Source organism: Littorina saxatilis, linkage group LG10, assembly GCF_037325665.1.
Source record: "Littorina saxatilis isolate snail1 linkage group LG10, US_GU_Lsax_2.0, whole genome shotgun sequence".
NCBI lineage: Eukaryota > Metazoa > Mollusca > Gastropoda > Littorinimorpha > Littorinidae > Littorina > Littorina saxatilis.
Genome location: NC_090254.1, coordinates 41,152,083 through 41,176,346, shown reverse-complemented (window position 1 = coordinate 41,176,346; position 24,264 = coordinate 41,152,083). Strand labels below are relative to the sequence as shown.

At 41.4% G+C, this 24,264-nt stretch overlaps 1 protein-coding gene across 1 annotated transcript; it reads right to left on the bottom strand.

The window, feature by feature from the left end:
- Nucleotides 1-8,556: 8,556 nt before the first annotated feature.
- Nucleotides 8,557-23,285, bottom strand: LOC138978839 (2-phosphoxylose phosphatase 1-like). The gene is made up of 4 exons (XM_070351627.1): nucleotides 23,168-23,285; nucleotides 19,397-19,667; nucleotides 17,498-17,698; nucleotides 8,557-12,200 (listed from the first exon to the last, which is right to left on the bottom strand). The coding sequence occupies exons 2-4, from the start codon at nucleotides 19,524-19,526 to the stop codon at nucleotides 10,975-10,977; spliced, it is 1,557 nt and encodes a 518-aa protein (XP_070207728.1). The 5' UTR covers nucleotides 19,527-19,667; nucleotides 23,168-23,285; the 3' UTR covers nucleotides 8,557-10,974.
- Nucleotides 23,286-24,264: the final 979 nt, after the last annotated feature.

Below are 24,264 nucleotides of genomic sequence, written 5' to 3'. Positions count from 1 at the left end.
GGAAGTAAATTTTGAGACCCATACCTCTTCGTAACATGTGTAAAATGGGATTGCACATAACTGGGCACATCACCATGAACTACTTTATACATAAAGACAGCCTTATTGTATGCAAGGTGGGTTTTTAGGGGAAGGAAATTAAGGATGTTTAACTTCATTTCTGTAGACATGTGCGATTCATACAGGATAAGTTTTGCAGCACGACGGTACAAAGAATTGAGTTTTAATAAGTGAACATCGCTGCAGCCATCCCACAATGTCGAAGCAAAATTAATATGAGGCATTATATGAGCATGAACGAACATTTTTAATGTTTCAGACTTCGCATACTGTTTGAGTTTTGATAGCAAATACAAATTCCTTGATAACACTTTGCAGAGGTTGCTTATGTGTGTTTGCCATTTCATTTCTTCATCAACAGTTACACCAAGTATGCGGTGTTCTTTAACTTGCTGTATTTGAGTTGTACCTAAGGTCAGTTGTAATTTAAGAGGACTTAGCTGATGCTTTTGTCTTGTGGTAATAACAATGCTTTTAGTTTTTTCTGGGTGCAGTATCATGGCATTTGATGTGCACCATTTCGCAACTTCGTCCAAAGTGTTCTTCAGGGAAGAATTTACTGATTCCAACGAGGTGTTACTGGTATGGATAGACGAATCGTCTGCAAAAAACTCGCATTTGACTTTATCATCCGATACATGTAAAGGCAAATCATTAACGTAAATACAAAAGAGAATAGGTCCTAATATAGACCCTTGAGGGACGCCATGTCTTACTAGTGCAGTAGACGAATTCTGGCATTGTAGAGTGACATACTGTGTCCGGTCAGCAAGATACGATTTAAAGAAGTCACAGACCGAATCGTTTCTCAAATAATAGTGTAATTTTTTCAGCAATATGGAATGATCGACTAAGTCAAATGCTTTCTTAAAGTCCAAAAACAATGCTCCTGTAACTTCAGACTTGTTCATTGCTGACAGCCAAGCTTCGCAGAGAGACGTAAGAGCTGTGTGGCAAGAATGCTTGGACCGAAAACCGGATTGAAACTGATGGAACAAATTTTGTTCTTCCATGTAAGCAAGAAGATGCTTGTGCACATGCCTTTCTAATGGTTTTGACAAAACAGGCAGTAAAGAAATGGGTCTAAAATTACTTGGGTCTGAGAGATCTTTACATTTGGGAAGGGGTATGACTTTGGCGCTTTTCAATTTAGACGGAAAAAAGTTCTGCTCAATACTAAGGTTATATACAAACGTGAGCGAATCCACAATATACGGTAGAGAAAGCTTCAATAACTTCACGGGTATTTTATCAGGACCCATGGACTTTTTATTCTCCAGGTTTTCAATAAATGTTCCGACCTCATGAACTGCAATCGGAGGAATGATAAACGCTTCATTGTTTATTCTGTTCCGCTGACAGAATTCGTCCAATTTTTCAAAACAGTCATCTCTATCCCGAGAATTTGTTTCTGCCACAGAAGCCTTCAATTTATCCGCTAAAGATATAAAATGATTATTAAATTCTTCCGCAGATAGTTTTGTTAGATTAGCAGTTGACCTTTTCCTAGATTTATCAAGGATTTCATTTACTGCCCGCCAAATTGTTGCAGTATCTTTCTTATCGGAAATTAATTTATCAAAGTAACCAGTTTTGGATTGTCTCACACGGTTTAACACCTCATTCCTCTGCTGTTTATATTCGTCTGTCATCTTATTTTCCTTGAAATAATCTCTCAGAGCCATCGCCTCTATAATATCTGATGTTAACCAAGGCGGAAGTCTGGCATGTTTTACTCTATGCTGACGCAGGGGCACGTGTTTATCTATAATTGTGCTTAAAATGCTATACAATTGATCAAAAGCATCATCTGCAAGACTGAAATTAAAAACGCTCTGAAATGGAGCTTCACTAAGATCACGAAAAAATGCAGACTCATCAAAATGTCTAAAACTTCTGTATTCTATGGTCGTGTGGCCTTTTGGTCCTGATTTAGGCAAGCGCATAGAGACCGAACAAAAAATAGGCATATGATCGCTAATACTGGAATTGGACACATACACATTAGAAACAATCTTCTTATTATCAGTATATATGTGATCAATAAGAGTTGCAGTTGTGTCTGTTATTCTTGTTGGGTTCAGAACCAGTTGATGAAGACCTAATAAAGTTGTTGTTGAATTCCATACTGTTTGAGGCTTATTCAGATTAATATTAAAATCTCCAAGCAATACAATATCTTTATTGCGTGATTTGACTTTATCCATCATCTGAATGGATTCCTACTTGTAGGAAGTACAATGGTGCTTATTGGCTCTTCTACCATGAGATATGGTCACTTTTAGTGGTTCACTACCTTATTTTGGTCACATTTCATAAGGGTCAAAGTGACCTTGACCTTGATCATATGTGACCAAATGTGTCTCATGATGAAAGCATAACATGTGCCCCACATAATTTTTAAGTTTGAAACAGTTATCTTCCATAGTTCAGGGTCAAGGTCACTTCAAAATATGTATACAATCCAACTTTGAAGAGCTCCTGTGACCTTGACCTTGAAGCAAGGTAAACCAAACTGGTATCAAACGATGGGGCTTACTTTGCCCTATATATCATATATAGGTGAGGTATTCAATCTCAAAAACTTCAGAGAAAATGAGAAAAATGTGAAAAATAGCTGTTTTTTAGACAACATTTATGGCCCCTTTGTTTGTTTGTTTGTTTGTTTGTTTATTTGTTGCTTAACGTCCAGCCGACTACGCAGAGCCATATCAGGACGAGGAAGGGGGGAATGAAGGGGGCCACTTGTCAAGCGATTCCTGTTTACAAATGCACTAACCCATTACTTGTGTCCCAGCAGGCTTTAGTAAAACTAAATTAATACATACTGGAAGATTACCAGTTTCCAGTATGTTAAAATAGGCTTAACCTATCTACTGCTGGACTTACATCAGAACACTAACAGATTAAACTATACATGAATCGCGAGACAAGCGGCAAGAGAAGAGATTTTTGGAAAAAATACAGGTGAATGAGCAAGAAGGCAGAAAAAAGAAAAGAATTCATGAAGAAAAAGAGAGCATGACAGGAAAGAGGAACCAAAAATCTACCTAACAGCAAACTAGAAAGCTCCTGCGGTTCCAAAAACAGGAGGGGCCTTTAATTTCATAACCGCAGTGCCCCACTGCGGGATTTATGGCCCCTGCGACCTTGACCTTGAAGCAAGGTCAAGATGCTATGTATGTTTTTTGGGGCCTTGTCATCATACACCATCTTGCCAAATTTGGTACTGATAGACTGAATAGTGTCCAAGAAATATCCAACGTTAAAGTTTTCCGGACGGACGGACGTCCGGACGGACGGACGACTCGGGTGAGTACATAGACTCACTTTTGCTTCGCATGTGAGTCAAAAAGGAATATACAAAATCAAAACCAGGAAAGTAACACGCATACCCACGCGTGGAACCCATACACTCACACGCACATAGTTGTCTGCGCCTTTAAATCCTACGTAAATCATCAAACAATTAATTAGAACATAACATTTGACAAGTAAACAAAAACTTTCAGATAACAATTCTACAAACTATAACTGACATACAATGTCATGCTTTAATCCAATATCAAAATCAGCTTTTATTTGGGACATTCTGTCTCAGCACATTTCAATCCAGAGCGGCAATGCAGAGCTTTTTGGAATATTTACATCTTTAAACAAAAAATTGATTAATTCAAAAGCAGTTCAGATTCTACACACACACACGCATGCATGCATGCATGCACGCACACACACACACACACAAATTGATAATACATGTTCAGGTACTGCTTTTAGCATTTTTTCATTTTTCTGTCTTTCAGTTTTCAATTTCGGGGGGGAAAAAACAAACTATCCCAGACAGTGGGTGACAGATGGGGTAACAATCATTTCATAAGTAGCGAGGAATTACACTCACTCACAAAAACACATTCATGTTTGATGTTAACAGTTGACCTACCATTGTGCCACATACAGTGCCCTAGTGTCTTTGAGTTCATCTATGCCATTAGCAGGGTTTAGCCGGGGAGAAAAAGGCAATGGGACAATTGTCTCCCTCAACTAAATTCCGATGGGAAATAGTCGAAGGCAAAGAGCGTCAAAGATGCATGTACGCATTTTTGAACAAAGATGCAAAATGGTGCAATATGGTGCCGTCTGAGAATTAGCCGCTATATCGTGTTGTATGTGTGTGTGTGTGTTTGTTTGAGTGTGTGTGTATTCCGATGTAAAGTGTACATTTGGTGGCGCAGTGGTAGGTAATCTCATTGCGCCCTTTGACGCACTGAAGGGAATTATGATGGGACATTTTCAGATTTAATGAGCCAATGGCGCAGGGCGCACTAGTAGATGAAACCCTGCATTAGGCAAAATTGGTTAGGTCAATTTAGAAGAAACACAAAAAGACACACACACAAACACACATACTAATCATAAAGAAAAATGTTTTGAGTTTGTTTGTTTGTTTGTTTGTTTATTTGTTGCTTAACGTCCAGCCGACTACGCAGAGCCATATCAGGACGAGGAAGGGGGGGATGAAGGGGGCCACTTGTCAAGCGATTCCTGTTTACAAATGCACTAACCCATTACTTGTGTCCCAGCAGGCTTTAGTAAAACTAAATTAATACCTACTGGAAGATTACCAGTTTCCAGTATGTTAAAATAGGCTTAACCTATCTACTGCTGGGCTTACATCAGAACACTAACAGATTAAACTATACATGAATCGCGAGACAAGCGGCAAGAGAAGAGTTTTTTGAAAAAAATACAGGTGAATGAGCAAGAAGGCAGAAAAAAGAAAAGAATTCATGAACCAAAAATCTACCTAACAGCAAACTAGAAAGCTCCTGCGGTTCCAAAAACAGGAGGGGCCTTTAATTTCATAACCGCAGTGCCCCACTGCGGGATTTTGAGTTTGTAAGAAAGAATTTTCATCCAGAAAAACAATAATTTAGTATACATGTACACTCGAGCAATCTGTATCTCTCTCCCTTTTGGACCTCAAAATGTGAATATTAAATAAAATTGTAATTCAATCAAGTTGGCGTTTTAATAAAACAGATCCTGTGATTGGTCAGAATGCCCCAACTCATTAAAAATTACCGGTCATTAATTGTCGATAACCACTCGCTAAAAAATCCATTAACAACCTGCTGGCGAGGCGCATTGATACAACCTCAACTAGTCTCGGTTAGCTTTGAGGGTCATTTTACAAGTAGGAAATATGAAGGCCAACGAAATACCGAGACCATAAGGTATGCGAAGTGATGACGTCGAATACGTGACGTAAGTTGATGAATGAATTCTTCCGGACTACGTCAGTCAATTCCAAAGATCGCTTTTGAGATGAAAAGAATTTGTTTTAGAGTTTGCTGTCCAGAAACCCGTTAAAAAAGAAGGGAAAATGTGTGTGAAAGAAAACAAAACAGGAGCAGAGTGATACGATAGGAATACAGAGACATATTTCTTGGGACTTGACCCTTGCAGGTAGGTGGACTGAAAGTAGTGTGTGAACCAATTCCGTCTGTTTACCATCGCATGAAAGAGATCGTCAGATTGAATTACAATAAAATTAACATGCATCCATTTGAAACTTCGATGTCTTCATCGTGGATTGACGCCCTCCCAAAGTATAATTGAAGCCCTCCGTCGCTTCGCTCCGTCGGGCTTCAATTAACTTTGGTCGGGCGTCAATCCACGATGACGACCTCGAAGTTTCAAATGGAAGCATGTTAATGTGTAATTAATTGAAGAATTAAAGCAAATTAAATTGAATGATACACATGAGTAACTTTTATCCAGCTGCCCAATAATCTACTACACACACACGCACAGAAACAAAATAAACTAAAAATGCATACACCAATCAATGCATCAATCAATAATTGATTATATTAATGAGAACCATTAATCAAACCACCGGCAAATAAATGAGAAATGCGAAACACTTTTCTCTGACGCAAATTATACAAGTTTGCTGAACCATTGTACATATCACAAACAAACAAACACACACACACTCACACACACACACACACACACACACACACACACACACACACACACTCACATATGATTATAAAAAGAAAACTAAAAAAAAAAAGAAGATTTTGATGCTCCACACAACATTTCAACATCGATGATTCAAACATGCTTCGTACACCCCCCCTTTTTCCTTTAATGAGGTTAACCAATACATTTAAAATAAATGCTTCTTGCAATGTGTAATGCCAAAACTGTAACAATTAATCAAATGCAGAGTTATAAAATTATTTTAATCATTAAAAGAAACAGAAAAAAACAGTCTTAAGAATTTTTCTTGTCGTATTTTTTTTCGGACCGACTGTATCAATCGTATTTTAGACAATCGAGTGTACAAAATACGGCGACATCACATGGGTTCCCAGGTCTGCTGTAGATTATGCCCTAAAAACAGTTATGCATCGATTGAACACTGTATTTCCCTTCTTTGAGCCATGTGACGTCAGAGACCGACAAAACTTCATGTTTAGGCGGCCAGCCGAGACTACAAAATAGTGCATGTTTGTGTGCGTTCAATCATATCAACTAAAAGGAATTCTAACCAGAATCGATCGATACATAAATGTTATTTGTAGTTTTGACCAAAATATGACATTTTACACACATCTCGACAGTCATTGTTCACCTCGACCGCTAGCGCGATCTCGGAGGAACACTGACTGTCTCGATCTGTGTAAAATGTCATATTTTGGTTAAAAATACAAATAACGTATAATAACCACTGCACAAAGATTGAGTAAAAATGCCACCGCAGCGACCCGACATCCCCCCCTACAGCGTCTGTAAAATCGACAAATGTCTGACAGCGGAACAAAATTTAGATGTGGATGGAGCAGTCATGAATGCAGGGACGGGGTGGTGTGAGAGCACAACAGGACAAGGAACAGGTGTAAAGACAAAAAAAGAAAAAAAAAAAAAAAAAAAAAAAAAAATGAATCCCATCCTTTCATTGACATTGAGATCAATCATTCACAACACTTAGATCAATCATTCACAGCATGCACTGAGATCAATCATTCACAACACAGTAATATCAACATAAACAAAAAGAGCAAGTGCTCATACAAATAAAAACAAGAAGGGCAAAGCCCATACGACTCACATGCTTGACCTTGACCTTTACATGACCTTGACCTTCAGGGTCAAGGTCAAATAACTAAACCTAGCAATGACATCATACACTAAGAACTGCTTTACACATTTTTCCTACCAAAATACATGTGACCTTGACCCAAGGTCAAGGTCATCCAAGGTCATGCAACACAAAGCTGTTAATTCAAGACATAGGAAGTACAATGGTGCTTATTGGCTCTTTCTACCATGAGATATGGTCACTTTTAGTGGTTCACTACCTTATTTTGGTCACATTTCATAAGGGTCAAAGTGACCTTGACCTTGATCATATGTGACCAAATGTGTCTCATGATGAAAGCATAACATGTGCCCCACATAATTTTTAAGTTTGAAACAGTTATCTTCCATAGTTCAGGGTCAAGGTCACTTCAAAATATGTATACAATCCAACTTTGAAGAGCTCCTGTGACCTTGACCTTAAAGCAAGGTAAACCAAACTGGTATCAAAAGATGGGGCTTACTTTGCCCTATATATCATATATAGGTGAGGTATTGAATCTCAAAAACTTCAGAGAAAATGGGAAAAATGGGAAAAATAGCTGTTTTTTAGACAACATTTATGGCCCCTGCGACCTTGACCTTGAAGCAAGGTCAAGATGCTATGTATGTTTTTTGGGGCCTTGTCATCATACACCATCTTGCCAAATTTGGTACTGATAGACTGAATAGTGTCCAAGAAATATCCAACGTTAAAGTTTTCCGGCCGGACGGCCGGCCGGCCGGACGGGGGGGACGGACGGACGGACGACTCGGGTGAGTACATAGACTCACTTTTGCTTCGCATGTGAGTCAAAAATCACATTTGACATGTATACATAACGTGAATCAATTCAATATAACACACCCACACAAAATCCTTCCACCATACATACTCCCTCTCCTAGAGTCAATACTATACAAACTGATATTAACAGTATGTCCAACATATACCGTAAAGTACCTTGTAAGCGCCCACACCCCCTGTGCACCAATTCCGACCCAAAGTAGGGGGTGGGCGCTTACTAGGTACTACACCCTATGCACGAGCAGTTTTCAGTAAGAAATGTGATCTTTGATCACTTCGTAATCATATCTTCTTTCTTTTTTCATCTTCCATTGTTTTTCTTGTTCGTATTGTCATTAGAAGAGCTTGGGGAGACAAATGTCGTCGCATCCTTTTCTTCAGAGGTGCCGCTGTCAGCCGCACTGTGTCTCTGTTTCCCTTGAACAAGGGGTACGTCTTCTGGATATGGGCAGCAGTCAGACTGTTTTCGGCAGAAAGAGAGAGAGAGAGAGTGAGAGAGAGAGCGAGAAGAGGGGGAGTATTGTGTGTGTGTGTGTGTGTGTGTGTGTGTGTGTGTGTGTGTGTGTGTGTGTGTGTGTGTGTGTGTGTGTGTGTGTGTGTGTGTGTGTGTGTGTGTGTGTGTGTGTGTGTGTGTGTGTGTGTGTGTGTGTGTGTGTGTGTGTGTGTGAGTGTGTGTGTTTCCATTGGCGTTATTATCCAAGTAGTCAAGAGCTGACAGCTTAAATGCAACGGTGTACGATTTGATCCGCGGCATCTTGTAATCATTGACTTGCAGGCGTTTAGATCCAATTAAGGCGTGCAGACACACGTGATAGGGTTGGCAAGAAAGGGAAATCATTCACAAAACTAGCAGATCAAGTGCGGAATTTTTATTTCCCCTGATTTCAATGGTGTAAAGTGGGGGGTGGGCGCTTACAAGGTACTATACCCTATGCACGGTTTTGGACTAAAAGTGGGGGGTGGGCGCTTACTCGATACTGGGCGCTTACAAGGTACTTTACGGTATATTCACTGTTTCTCCGTGCTTCTTTGTAAGATATTCGTGTTTTCCTTGCTTGCCACAAATGAAATGGCTCTCAGGCAACTGACTTGTTTAGCAAAGTTTTGTTTTGTTTTGTTTTTGTCAATAACAAACGTTCCAACAACCTACCTTTCTTGTTTTTACATTTAGTCAAGTTTTGACTAAATGTTTTAACATAAAGGGGGAATCTAGACGAGGGTCGTGGTGTGTGTGTGTGTGTGTGTGTGTGTGTGTTAGAGGCCTCTATCATGTTTCTCTGTCATAATTATTACTGTACTCTGTTGCTGGGTTATCTGTAATGTATGTATCTTTAGTAACTGTATTACCGTAGCCCAAATGTGCGGTGTTCTAGTCGACATGTGGTGCTTTGTAAACCTTGTGTGTGCGTGGATGTGGAGGTGGACTCTTGGACGTCTTTCTGTTATTGGAATTATGGTTTTTGTTAATTTGTATTGCTGTTGCTGTTGTTGTGTGAGTGAGTTGTGAGTTGGCAGACTTGACTTGACGGATGACTGTTTGCGTTAGTGAGACTGTGTTTAGTATGCATTCTTATTCTTTTGATTGGAAATGAGTATTGTTACAACATAATTTCCATATGGATTAATAAATTTGAGTTGAGTTGAGTTGAGTTGAGTGTGTGTGTGTGTGTGTGTGTGTGTGTGTGTGTGTGTGTGTGTGTGTGTGTGTGTGTGTGTGTGTGTGTGTGTGTGTGTGTGTGTGTGTGTGTAGAGCGATTCAGACCAAACTACTGGACCGATCTTTATGAAATTTGACATGAGAGTTCCTGGGAATGATATCCCCCGACGTTTTTTTGATAAATACCTTTGATGACGTCATATCCGGCTTTTTGTAAAAGTTGAGGCGGCACTGTCACACCTTCATTTTTCAATCAAATTGATTGAAATTTTGGCCAAGCAATCTTTGACGAAGGCCGGACTTCGGTATTGCATTTCAGCTTGGTGGCTTAAAAATTAATTAATGACTTTGGTCATTAAAAATCTGAAAATTGTAAAAAAAAAATATTTTTTATAAAACGATCCAAATTTACGTTCATCTTATTCTTCATCATTTTCTGATTCCAAAAACATGTTATATTTTGGATTAAAAACAAGCTCTGAAAACTAAAAATATAAAAATTATGATCAAAATTAAATTTTCGAAATCAATTTAAAATCACTTTCATCTTATTCCTTGTCGGTTCCTGATTCCAAAAACATATAGATATGATATGTTTGGATTAAAAACACGCTCAAAAAGTTAAAACGAAGAGAGGTACAGAAAAGCGTGCTATCCTTCTCAGCGCAACTACTACCCCGCTCTTCTTGTCAATTTCACTGCCTTTGCCACGAGCGGTGGACTGACAATGCTACGAGTATACGGTCTTGCTGAAAAATGGCATTGCGTTCAGTTTCATTCTGTGAGTTCGACAGCTTGACTAAATGTTGTATTTTCGCCTTACGCGACTTGTTTGATTTTGTTTAGCAAAGGTTTGATCCATAAAAATGAAGTCATTATGCAGTAATAGTCCATGTAAATACAGCCATGTGATTAACACAGGAGCTGGCTGTAGATTCTTCAATTATTACAAAATATAGTTTACATCAAAGTAATTGAAGTAAGTTTGATTAGAGGAATGTTATCACAGGTCTATCTTTGCTCTCAGCATCGGCAGTTTGGGGAAAATGCTCATTACTGAAAAGCCAGTTTTGATTTGAAGAATCCGGTCCTGCAATCAGGCTGTGACCACGCACCTCTCTTAATGCTGCAGATTTTGATAAGTAGCAACCCTTCATTTTAAGCCTGTCCTTAATTAGGCCAAGTCAACGACGCGAAGTACGCTTTGCAAAGCGGGTTGCACGGAACTTTAGCACTGAATTTTCTGTAAAAAGTCTTTGCAAAGTCTTCGTGAAGTCGACTTCCGGCTTCATTGAGGACCCCCTTTATAATCAGCTGTTTACTGCATTTTTGATTTACACCATGCTTCCATACTGGTCCTGTCCTGTACCCCCATCACCTCCATATTATCTTTTATCACAAAGTCCTGAAAGTATTTCACATGGCACATCCCTTGCTCTGTCCTCCCCCGGCAAAATCTCACACCGGCCGTAATGTCCTTCCCGTTGTGTAGCACACGCAGATAGTGCTGTCCATTCGAGTTGTCTTTCTCGTACAGCTCAAAGACCACCCTGGTGGCGTAGCGCGGCCACATGCCGTTGTGAACGTCGAACGCTTGAAGCAGAGGCGACACCGTCAGGTCGTGGCCGGAGAACAGTGTGAACCTGACGGGTGACGCGTTGCGTATGACCTTGTCCATGCTGGCGAGGATGTCGAGCAGCAGGGAGTGGATGATGGTGCGGCTGTAGCGGTCAAAGCGCGGGTCCTTGTTGTAGCTCTGTGTGTCACTGACCACCAGCTTCCACAGCTTGTCCATCATGTCGGGCGTTATGCACTTTCCATCGGGGCCGCACGGGAGCGGCAGACCGTGACAGGCGTGGCCTTGGAGCATGTCCACCAGAGACGTCGCCCACGGCAACTGGCTGATCTTCAGGCCAAAGACGTCAGCCAGAGCCCCCATGGCGGGAACCCAGGCCGGGTTCTTCCTCCCGCGCTTGTGCCGCCCCTTATCCGCCTCCTGTTTGAGTTTGTTGAGGTTGGAGCAACACGCCGGAGGCACGTTGGAGGAACAGAACATGGAGTTCTTGGACACACGGACGTCCAGCTCAGAGAGGTCAAAGCGCGGCAGGAAGGCGTACAGCAGAGCCATGGCACTCTGGTAGGTGCGTGAGATCAAGGTGCTGCGGATGTCCAGCTGGTCGGCCGGAGAGAAGTGCGGATGGAAGAGATCCCACTGCTCGATGTACTTCTCCTTCAGGGCAAGGCCGTTGAGGAGATGCTGCAAAGCGCCCGTCCCAGTCAGCTGGGAGCTGCTGCACTCCTTGTGTTGGGGGTACAGGGCCCAGTTGGCAAACTCGCTCCGGGGAGGCTGCTTGTTCTTCTGCTCATCCATGTCCGACAAGAAATTGCTAAGATCTGGAATGGATTGAAGAAACGTGGCATTCATGGTGCAGCCATGCTTGGGTGAAGGTCGCGGAACGTCCAGGTAGGAGGTAATGGGGGTGCGGTCGCCGTGGCGGATGAGAATGTAGACGGACTTGAGGTCGTAGCCGTCCGGGGAGTTACCTGTCACAGAGGAAATATTATAAAGTAAAGTAATTTCATTATCCGTCATATTCGTTAAAAACTATGCACAGAAAAAAAAACTTTCAAATAATCGAAGCTGTGTAATTCTGCAACTTGGCACACAAGAGAATCTGATGCATCAGCAGAATGGTACCATGGAACTGTTATATCGTCGCTGTAATTCACAAACCTCATATCTAAATTTGTGAGGTTTTGGAACTAAAACTAAAACATAGTAAGCTCCCTTATTATGTTGCCCGTGTGGTGATAAAAGCTCGTAGCTCCAACTGCTTTCTAAAGTGAAGAGAAGTTCTTGAGAAGAAAACTCCTCTCTTCATTTCTTTGAAGTGAGTGGCAAAAAAATCCGCTCAAGTTAAACTTACGAGGTTTTTATCTCACACTTTGATGGAAACTGAGTCATAAAATGAAAGATACGGGGTTCCCGCTGTTGCATTTTTAGCTGGCATGACAAAAACCTTGTATATAATATATAATTCCACTTCTGGACTCCTTTGGATAAAAAGCTCCTATATCTCAATATTTGTTTTCAATTGAATGGAATATCATTAATAACTGACATCATTCCCCCCTCTGCTTCTTTACCTATGTAAACGTGTAGAGCTAGTTATTTTTCGATAAACACCCAGCAACCAAACAAATAACGAGCCAGCAACAGCCTGAATCCTCGATAGCGCAATGGGTTGAGAAGCTGTTCTGTGTCGGTACTACTTTTGGGACTGAAAAGTTCCGAACGCTCTACTGTACAAAGTATACATCTCTGGAGCAAACAATACAAAAATACCGCATTTAAATTAACAACTACAGGCTTGAACACATGAATCTCCATATAAAATCCATGAGTTCGGTTGTTTTCTGAATCTAGATCTGCCGTGCACAAACGTTCAACACAAGCAAATTCCCAAGGCAAGAATAAACTCTCATACTTTGTCTAGCGACAAGAATTAGTTCCCCTTTCAAATTTCTTTTCACTCAGTTTCTTCAACAACAGACTGCAACCCGACGGTCAGAAGTGTTAACAGAATGGAATGATTTGCACGGAACTGTATAACCGCGCATTAATCGATCGCCTGCGCAGGTTGACTGGTTGAGTGAATTGGATTCGATCAAACTTTCGCAAAAAACCTCCTCTTTTCTTTGAATAACTGAAGAAAGGAGGAATAAAGAGGTTACACACCTGGTCTCAGTGATTATTAAAAATAATGGTCTCAGTTCGCGGTCATGAAAAAGCTCGCTGAAGCTCGCATTTTTCATGATCCGCCAACTTCGACCATTATTTTTAATAATCACTGAGACTCGGCATGTAACCTCTACTTAACACATGTGACAGGGGAGGCTACCGCTCCTTTCACAGCAGACTCTGCACCCGAGTAGATGTAACCGAGTGCCGAAACACTACGATCACCTCGGGAAGCGAAGTGCAATCAAACAGGATTGAAAAACTGTTATGCAAACCCGAAGGTTTCCATGAACATACAGACAATCGGAAACCACCAGACCCCATCACAAACAGAATTCTACAATCCATTGGTGTTGACTTTTAAAGGCCAACAACTCGGGTGCAGAGTCTGCTGTGAAAGGAGCGGTAGCCTCCCCTGTCACAATCGCCCCCGTTTGAAATGAAATTCGACCCGAAGTTCCGAACCGGGGGACCACTGTCCATGCCAAGTTCGCAGAATGGGAACAGCACGAAAATGTTCAGTGGTCATATTATGCCATTACCTGAACATATCATGCCGAGTCCCATCCCTGCTCGCAAGCGCCAGATGTAACCGAGTGCCGAAACACTACGATCACCTCGGGAGGCGAAGTGCAATCAAACAGGATTGAAAATGTTAGGGCTAAGAAATTAGCCCTATAAAAACTGTTATGCAAACCCGAAGGTTTCCATGAACATACAGACAATCGGAAACCACCAGACCCCATCACAAACAGAACTCTACATTAATCCACTGGTGTTGACTTTTAAAGGCCAACAACTCGGGTGCAGAGTCTGCTGTGAAAGGAGCGGTAGCCTCCCCTGTCACAATCGCCCCCGGTTCGGAACTTCGGGACGAAGTTCATTTCAAACGGGGGCGATTGTGACAGGGGAGGCTACCGCTCCTTTCACAGCAGACTCTGCACCCGAGTTGTTGGCCTTTAAAAGTCAACACCAGTGGATTGTAGAATTCTGTTTGTGATGGGGTCTGGTGGTTTCCGATTGTATGTTCAAGGAAACCTTCGGGTTTGCATAACAGTTTTTATAGGGCTAAGAAATTAGCCCTAACATTTTCAATCCTGTTTGATTGCACTTCGCCTCCCGAGGTGATCGTAGTGTTTCGGCACTCGGTTACACACACAATAAGAATGGTATTGCACTGTTTTAAAGAAAATATTAACCCATGAATAGAAGTTATATTTGAAGCAGTGGTTTTTCAAGAGTTTTTTTTTCCCGTTTTTCTTAAAACAGCAAAAATTGAGATATGAGGTTTGTGAATTACAGCAACGATATATACCGTATTTTCCGGGTCATAAGGCGGGACTTTTTTCCTCGAGTTTGACCCTTGCGCCTTGTATAACAAGCACAGGGGAACCACCTCTCATAGCTAAAACTGGGTCATTGACCCCTGAGAAGAAGGTCAGTGTCTATAAACAAGGCAACCCAGCTATCACAATGGACCTGCCTTTGATCTCACGGCACACACAGAGCACACATATTTCAACTCTGTATTCTTCCTTTGATGTGCGGCTTTATATTTTCATTCTTCGACCGTTTGTTACCGGTATACTTTTTCAATTTTGGTGCGCCCTATCGGCCCCCTGCGCCCAATGGGTGACTGGATTACAATTTTTTTTTAAAAGAAGGGGGTGTGCCTTATGCGCTGTAGCGCCTTGTAACCCGGAAAATACGGTACAAACAACATGCACAGAGATAGATTCAGCATCTCCTCTTAGTGTCAAGCCGGGCAGAGACATTAAACACTGTCCATGAGTTCGCTGCAGGCTTACCACTGGAAGGTTCATTCATGATGGGATTCATGCTTATTAAATTCATGAAATTAAAATGATCAGTTGAAACTATGAAAGAAATCTTTCTATTTGATCTTCGGCTTTATCCCTTGTTTTTAATATTCAATCAATATTCAGCCCAAAAAAGTTTTGATTCATTAGCAAAACATTCAGGTCCCGAGGAGCGGCAATAGTACATTTTTTTGCCTCACAGAAATGGTAAGTGCAGAAAGAGAAATATAGGTGGCTTGATCAAAGCAGCTGCAATCGTCTTGGGCCGGACTTGCATAATTAATCATTGTCACAGATCTGTGTCTCAGGGATTGATTGGCTTGGGTTTTGTCCACAAGAGGTCCATTGACTGACTCAGCCATGAATCAATCAGTCATTTTGCAAACCAATCAGTCAAGAACAAATACTTTCCTTCCACCACAGGACTGCCGCAATTGTGCATTAATACGACAGTGAGGAGACACTTCTGAGAGTTGTTTACAATGTACAAATGAGAGGAAAATTCAATTCATTTCTTAATTTTCTTGTTTATTTTCCAATGCTCTTACATGAAGAGGAATAAAAGGTCTGAGGACACAATAACCATATTTATTTCAATTAAGTAAGGAAGGGGAAAAAAGAAAGAACAAGACAGCAGACAAAAATAAGACGAGCTGACTGACTCTGCTGCATGTCTATCGGTCAGTTGACCTGCATGTCTGTCGGTCTTTTCCGAATTTAACTTGGCAAAAGACCGATGACCGATGCCCAAGCCAATCCCTGGTGTCTCTTCATCTGAAGCAAAACACTTAAAGTGTCTGTGAGACAGCATTGGAATATGCATCCTACAGGTTCCAAGGAAACGGCAACCAATCAACACATTTTTCTTTCCCTCTTCTGTGGTCCGCGGCCGATTCACTGGAGAACTCGACAGAAACAGACAGAGCTATTTTCAGATCTGATCGTGAATAATTTATATGCTAACAGTCAGCGCTATTTGGATGTGATCGTGAATAATTATGCTGACAGTGTTGTTCCCAGCCTCAGAAGACAAAAGGTCAGCGTGACCTGTATTGAAAGTATTCATAGGTCCAAATGTCCTGGCTTTATCCAATATTGATGGTCAGAACACCTCCTACATGTCAAAACTATCACGGTCACTAGGGGTCAGACTAAAAGTGTCCGTCGCGATATAACCTTGAACGGTTGAAAACGACGTTAAACACCAAATAAAGAAAGAAAGACTAAAAGTGTGCATCAATGCCCGAAGATGATCGCCCTTGGAATAACACTATGCTATAATTGTGCCATGTCTGCAGAACACACAAAATCCTGGCATTTGAAATCAATAGCAAAACAATTTTAAAGGGAAAATGTATTTTTGTTACCACCTTTTAAAATATTATTTCTACATATTGAAAAAATCCATTGTCACATCCTCTGCTTTCAATGTTATGTCAGTAATCTGCAATTAAATCGATGCAAACTGAACGTACAGTTTGTACAGCGAAACCCTGCTTCTAAGACAACCTAAACTCAAAAATGATGAGATCTTAAAAAGGAAAGAGTATTGAGCAGAGATGGCACAGAAATACAGATATATTTCAAAAGTTTTTTCCAAGGTCCTTAATAATAAAACAAACAGACAAGGTGTTTTTTGTCCAATAGAGGGCCTAGGGACATTTTCATCATTTATGGATTAGAATTGACGCTTTGATGTGGACTTTTTGGGGTAAAAATAAAGTTTTTTATGAAACAGTTATCTTTAAGAACAATATTGACAGAATTTTGTATGTTTTATTTCACACTCAACAGGCCCCACTATGCAATAACAGAGCGTTTTCTTCATATTTATGAACAGATTTTGTTCCTTAGGTGGAATTTTATCATAGGCACAAAATAAATCTGTTAAAAAAAGGCAAGTTTTTGTACTTTGACAGAATGTTCAAAATCATATGTATGGTGTTTCAAGTAAATTTCATTCCATTTAATTTCATTTACTCTATCAACAAATTCGGGTCGCTTCCTCCCAGTGGAAAGCTGGCAGCAACAAGTCGCGCTACCCAGGTGTGTGTGTTTAGGTGTAATCAGCCACCTGCACTCATGGCAGAATAACTGAGGTCTTTTACGTGCCACTGTGGTGACATGGGGGTGGGACATGAATACCATCTCTGAGTCTGCACATAAAGTTGACCCATGTCCATCCCTGCTGGAATTGGAACGTACCTGTGACCTTAGGATGACAAGTCCAGTGCTCTACAAACTGAGCTACCCGGCCCCTACATAAACATAGATCTTACCTTCTTCTCCGAGCTCGACGGTAGTGGGCGTGTTACAGTACTCAGCCACCCTAGGGACATCCAGGGGGTTGCTGTATTTCCATTTCAGCGTGCGGTTGCCTGTGGATTGTGCCGCCAATCTCCCTCCAGCATCCCTGAGCCCGGACAGTCTAAGGCGTCTGCCAGAGCTTTTGTCTATGGACTCCACGTTGAGCAGCGTAACTTTAGAATACACACAAATGGTAACTCATTTCATTATCCTCTGAAGACCAAGTTTGGATGCCTCAATCACTTTTACATGACTGTATACTTCTTCTTGTCATTCGCTGTTAGATTGTCAGTCCGGACTGCAGGGCGAAACGTGCTGTCCTCTACATGACTGTATACAAGTACTTTTAAATAAAAAGAAAACACACCAGTAACCAGGTTAGGTACGTTTATATAGACTATATCAATATTTCGGCATGTTACTGCCTTCTTCGGGATGGTATGGAAAGAATGTAATGACGGCACGTGACATACAGTGTCATGAATTGTTTTGACGATTAATGACGTCATATTGTTATACAAGTACAGAAGTTCTTGTCCACAAACACATAAGAAGCAGAAAATTCGATATTCACTTTCTTACTCTCACTCTCAGTGCTTGTACGATAGTCCGGGGGGTAACAGTGGGTAGGCTGTGTAATTATAAATACTGTCCAGGAGTCGGACAATAGCTTATTCACGTCATGTCCCAAATAGACACTACTGGGGACAGAAAAAGCAAGTTAGCATAGCTTGTAACACTTATAGGCTGTACTTTTACTGATAATCCGGAACACTTGGTTAATGACAGTGGTCGTTGAAACTTATGCAAGTCACTCACTCTCTCTGTCAAACACACAAACATACACACCCGCACCATGTGCGTGAAGAACTAAAACTAAAAGCAAACCAAACCAAGAAATCGGTAAAACAAAACAAGTCGAGTAAGGCGAAATTACTACATTTAGTCAAGCTGTGGAACTCACAGAATGAAACTGAACGTAGTCCGCCGCTAGTGCAAAAGGCAGTGAAAGTGGCGCGGTAGCGATTGCGCTGTGCTTCATAGCACGCTTTACTGTACCTCTCTTCGTTTTAACTTTCTGAGCGTGTTTTTAATTCAAACATATCATATCTATATGTTTTTGGAATCAGGAACCGACAAGGAATAAGATGAAATAGTTTTTAAAACGATTTCGGAAATTTAATTTTGATCATAATTTTTATATTTTTAATTTTCAGAGCTTGTTTTTAATCCAAATATAACATATGTATATATTTTTGGAATCAGAAAATGACGAAGAATAAGATGAAATTGTTTTTGGATCGTTTAATTAAAAAAAAAATTTTTATTAAAAGTTTCCGATTTTTAATGACCAAACTTACTCATTAGTTTTTTAAGCCACCAAGCTAAAATGCAATACCAAACCCCGGCTTTCGTCGAAGATTGCTTTGCCAAAATTTCAATCAATTTAATGGAAAAATGAGGGTGTGACAGTGCCGCCTCAACTTTTACAAAAAGCCGGGTATGACGTCATCAAAGGTATTTATCGAAAAAAAGAAAAAAACGTCCGGGGATATCATACCCAGGAACTCTCATGTCAAATTTCATAAAGATCGGCCCAGTAGTTTAGTCTGAATCGCTCTACACACACACACACAGACAGACAGACACACATACACCACGACCCTCGTCTCGATTCCCCCCTCTATGTTAAAACATTTAGTCAAAACTTGACTAAATGTAAAAAAGGGGGACTTCCGCAATACACAATTCACCACCATAAACAATTATTTAAAGACTCAATTTAAGACTGACAAAGATGTTGCAAGTAAAACTCAACAGCTTTCAATCAGCAAAATGTACAACAAACTAAGACTATACAATTCACTTACCAAAGGCAAAATAAGCGGCAGAGACAAAAAGCACCCCTCCCAAAATCAGGAGTTTTGTCACAGGCTTGCGACGCATGAACAGTGACAGTGGTTTGATCCTGCAAATCATCTTGCCATTCTCTTCCAGCATTTTTCCTCAAGTGTTTCTGTGTTCAGTGCTTCACTGCCTGAAGCTGAGGCGATGCTGGTGCTCTAGTCCCTGGAGTGACGGTCGTCAGGTGAACACTCCAGTGACACCCCAATGTGAGCGTGTGAAAAACCTTTCAGGTAACTGAAAATCAATGGAAAAAACAATGTGCTAAAAGTAAGCATGTGAAAAACCTTTCAGGTAACTGAAAATCAATGGAAAAAACGATGTGCTAAAAGTAAGCATGTGAAAAACCTTTCAGGTAACTGAAAATCAATGAAAGAACGGTGTGCTAAAAGTGAGCAAACCCAAGGATATCTTCCACTCAGTTTACAGTCGCATACAACAAACCATACACACACGCAGTGCTGTTCCTCAACTGAAAAGACAATAGGTGAGTTGGACCTGGATTGAAAATATGCATAGATCAAAAGGCCTTGCCTACAGAAACCGTTATTTTGTCAGATCTCCTTCATGTCAAAACTATATCCAACGATTGTATGGCCAGGGTTAAGGCAAAAAAAAAAAAAAAGTGTGGTTAAGGTAACATAGCCCCAAAAAATAGGGTAGGAAGGTAGGCAATCACTTTTTTTTTAAACTTTTTTTTTAAGTGTACAAATTAAACCTACTTGACAGGGAAATAAGTGTGCGACTCGAGCGCTTACGCTTTCATTGCGTTTTCTGCACTCGTTTTCTTGGGTTTTTTGTTGTTTTTTTGACAAATGTAATAAAAAGTTATAGGGTCGGGCCCTAAAAATAGGGTAGGTCGGGTTACCGTAACCACACCTATTTATTTTTAGGCCTAAGAACATTTTTGCATAAATGAATGTCAAGACTGAGGGCTGAGAAAAAAACACACACACACACTAACACCCCCCTCCCACACACACACACTAACACCCCCCTCCCACACACACACACGCCTGTGGTTTCAGTATAAACCATAATTAAGACCCCAGAATTAAAAAAAAGTACAGAAACTGAGAAAGCATAAAAAATAATCAGCCCAGCTGTCTCACTATTCACTATTACAATTAGAATCTAAGATCAGTAGATGTATATAGGCATAAACTAAAACATCCATGACGATTAAAACCATGTCGAAATGATGAGAACAACTAATAAAGAATAATATAACCTCAGTGCATGCACATATACAGCTGTCTCCACAATATTGTCAATTTATTTTGATGGACACATTTGCTCCACGGTTCATTTTGTTTTATGCACATTGATATTATACTTTGACAATGAATGAATCATTGACTGATAAAACCCCATCACTTCTGTTATATCGCGCGCGAATCTCCAGACTCAAGGCGCAGGGATCTATTTATGCCGTGTGAGATGGAATTTTTTACACAATACATCACGCATTCACATCGACCAGCAGATCGCAGCCATTTCGGCACATATCCTACTTTTCACGGCCTATTATTCCAGGTCGCACGGGTATTTTGGTGGACATTTTTATCTATGCCTATACAATTTTGCCAGGAAAGACCCTTTTGTCAATCGTGGGATCTTTAACGTGCACACCCCAATGTAGTGTACACGAAGGGACCTCGGTTTTTCGTCTCATCCGAAAGACTAGCACTTGAACCCACCACCTAGGTTAGGAAAGGGGGGAGAAAATTGCTAACGCCCTGACCCAGGGTCGAACTCGCAACCTCTCGCTTCTGAGCGCAAGTGCGTTACCACTCGGCCACCCAATCTGCATGATACTTAATTGCTGATTCAGTGATTGCAGTCTCACTCTATGTACTATGTTGATTAAGACCCCATGCTGATGCTATTCTCCACATTTAATTGATATATAACAGTTAATTATTTTTCATTCCGTGCCCCCAACATCGCTTTTCAAAAAGAACAAATTTGTACTCAGCTATCCTGGCTAGAGAATGCACTGTATAACTCACCAGAGAAAATTGAGTCTTTGATTTTGAACGCATTCAGTGTTCACTGGTGTAAACAAAAGCATACGCTGCCTAACAACAATCAGATGAAGAATTTGCAGTTTAACCAATCTAAAGACAGGGTGCAATGACATTAACGTCAAACGGGACTTAAACGGGGTGCGTATCGCTAGCGCTTCGTGTCATTTGTGCTACGTGTCATTTGTCCTACGTGTCATTTGTGCTTCGTGCCGCTATCGCTACGTTGATTAGTGCTACAAATAATTTGTCTATGAGTCGCTATCATTCGTTCTTTATCACTACGTGTTGACAGCACTACATCTTTTAGCGCTACGTGTCATTATCGCTACGTGTCAATACCACTACGTGTCAATACCACTACTTACTGACGACTTTCTTTTTTTCTCATTTTTTCTCTCGCTCTCACTCCTTCATGTATGTCTGTGTATGTGTGTGTGTGTCTGTTTCAGTGTGTGTGTCTGTTTCAGTGTGTGTGTGTATGTGTGTGTGTGTGTGTGTGTGTCTCTCTCTCTCTCTTGCTCATTCACTCTGTCTCTCTCTCTGCCCCCTCTCTCTCTCTCTCTCTCTCTCTCTTGCTCACTCGCTCGCTCACTCACTCTGTCTCTCTCTCTCTGCCCCCCCTCTCTCTCTCTCTCTCTCTCTCTCTCTCTCTCTCTCTCTCTCTCTCTCTCTCTCTCTCTCTCTCTCACGCATACGTACACACGGTATCGTACACACAAACTCACACACAGAAAAACATCCGTGTATGTATATACGGTATCATGCGAGAGAGAGAGAGAGAGAGAGAGAGAGAGAGAGAGAGAGAGAGAGAGAGAGAGAGGGGAAGAGAGTGGGGAGGGGGGAAAGAGCGAGCGAGAAAGAAAGAGCGAGAGAAGACAGAAAGACAGAGATAGGGGAGGGGATCGGGAGAGACAAAGAGAGAGCGATGTAAAAGAGGTACAGAGAAAGAGCGATTGAGAGAGAGAGAGAGAGAGAGAGAGAGAGAGAGAGAGAGAGACACAGACAGAGACAGAGAGAGAGAGAGAGAGAACTCAGAATGGTTTATTATACAAACCACGGGGGATGGGGGAAGAACAAAGAAAAAACAAAAAACACACACACCAACAACAACCATGAAATAAATACGTGGTAAAACAGAAAAGAGACAGAGAGAGAGAGACAGAGAGACAGAGACAGAGAGAGAGAGAGACAGAGACAGACAGACATACAGATCCGTCAGACAGCCATGCAGACAATATACACACTCACACGCACACACTAAGGGAAGTGTCTGCCGTTTGAACATGTAGTATAGTGCTATCGACACGTAGCGTTATCGACACGTAGCGCTACAGTACATTGGTTTTTCAAAATTAGTGATATCGACACGTAGAACTTTCTATTGAGACGTAGTTGATAATGGCATGTGTGAATTGTGGCAATAGCACTACGTGTCGATAGCACTACTGTTTTTGGCAATTTGTGTCGATAGCACTACAGAAAATAGCGCAAACGATACGTAGCACAAATGACTCGTAGGCTAGCGCTAGCGGGACGCACCGCTTAAACGCGACACAATCAGTCATTGATTCTGAATCTTCGCACACTATTTTGGTACTTTTAGTTTTACTTTAGAACTAGAAGTATTTAGTATTTTATTAACATCACAGATTATCACAGCAAATATCTAACCAGTAGGAGCGAAAGTATTATAAAGATAAGACCAACCATTATTTAACAGAAGTTTGTCACAAATATGAGTTCGACTCATGTTGTGTTCAAGTTGAAATGTCTGATCGGCAGACGTTAGGTCTTGAAACTAGCACATTCGATGCCTGCTCCAAGGGACGTCACTGTTAATTACTCTCGAAAGGGGAGACCACAGAGATTGGGGGAGACTGATCTCTTTTTGGGGGCGTGGTTACAGTTCTTCACTTTTCGGTGCTGTTTTGTCAAAGATCTATTGTTTTGTGTACAATAGCCCTTTTCACGTTACAAAACAAAAAGGAAAAAAAGAAATCCAGATTGAACTTATTTTACAACTACACTGCACTCACACCATGACACTGGTGGTAAGACTGAGAAAGCAACAACTGAACAAAACTTGATAGGCCTAAGACGAAAAAAAAAAACCGCTTGAAAAACAAACATAAGAAGCTAGTAAACAAAACACACCGCTAAAGAGTAAACACACACACACACACACACACACACACACACCGGCCGCACACACTGGCGTGACCGGCACCCCGGCCACACAGTGTCACACACACTGACACCGGGCCGTGCACACACACACTGTGACACAGGCACACACACACTGTGACACTGACAGGCACACACACACACTCACGCTCAGTGACTCGGCACACACACACACACACACACACACACACACACAGGTCAGGAAGGAAAAAGCAACAAGAGGCATGCAGTTCGGTCATTTTGTTAAGACTAAACTGAGAGGATGATAACTTGAAAATCGGGCTTGCCGGTGTCCATCCCCCTCCCCCCTCACGAAATATGTGCCCTCCCCCCCCCCCCCCGCCCCCCTCCCCCTTTCCATATAATTATACTCGTACATGTACACGTGCAGGAACCAGACACTCCACAGTCTCTGGTCAGTGGATCGCCAGTTTGAGGAGGCATCCCCTCCCCGGCCCCCCACCCCCACCCCCATGCACCTTCCCCCCCCCCATGCACCTCCCCCCCCCCATGCACCTTCCCCCCCCGTGCACCTCCCCCCCCCATGCACCTTCCCCTGATGAAAGACTTTCCTCCTTTTAGGACCTTTCTTATGGTGTTTTTTTCATATTAAGGTCTCT

What these genes read in the sequence shown, in the direction of transcription:
- LOC138978839 (XM_070351627.1), bottom strand. Translation starts at nt 19,526, where the DNA reads ATGCTGGAAGAGAATGGCAAGATGATTTGCAGGATCAAACCACTGTCA. An exon ending in TGCCGCTTATTTTGCCTTTG is followed by an intron (nt 17,699 to 19,396) that starts GTAAGTGAATTG and finishes TGTATTCTAAAG; the next exon opens with TTACGCTGCTCAACGTGGAG. An exon ending in CGTCGAGCTCGGAGAAGAAG is followed by an intron (nt 12,201 to 17,497) that starts GTAAGATCTATG and finishes CCTCTGTGACAG; the next exon opens with GTAACTCCCCGGACGGCTAC.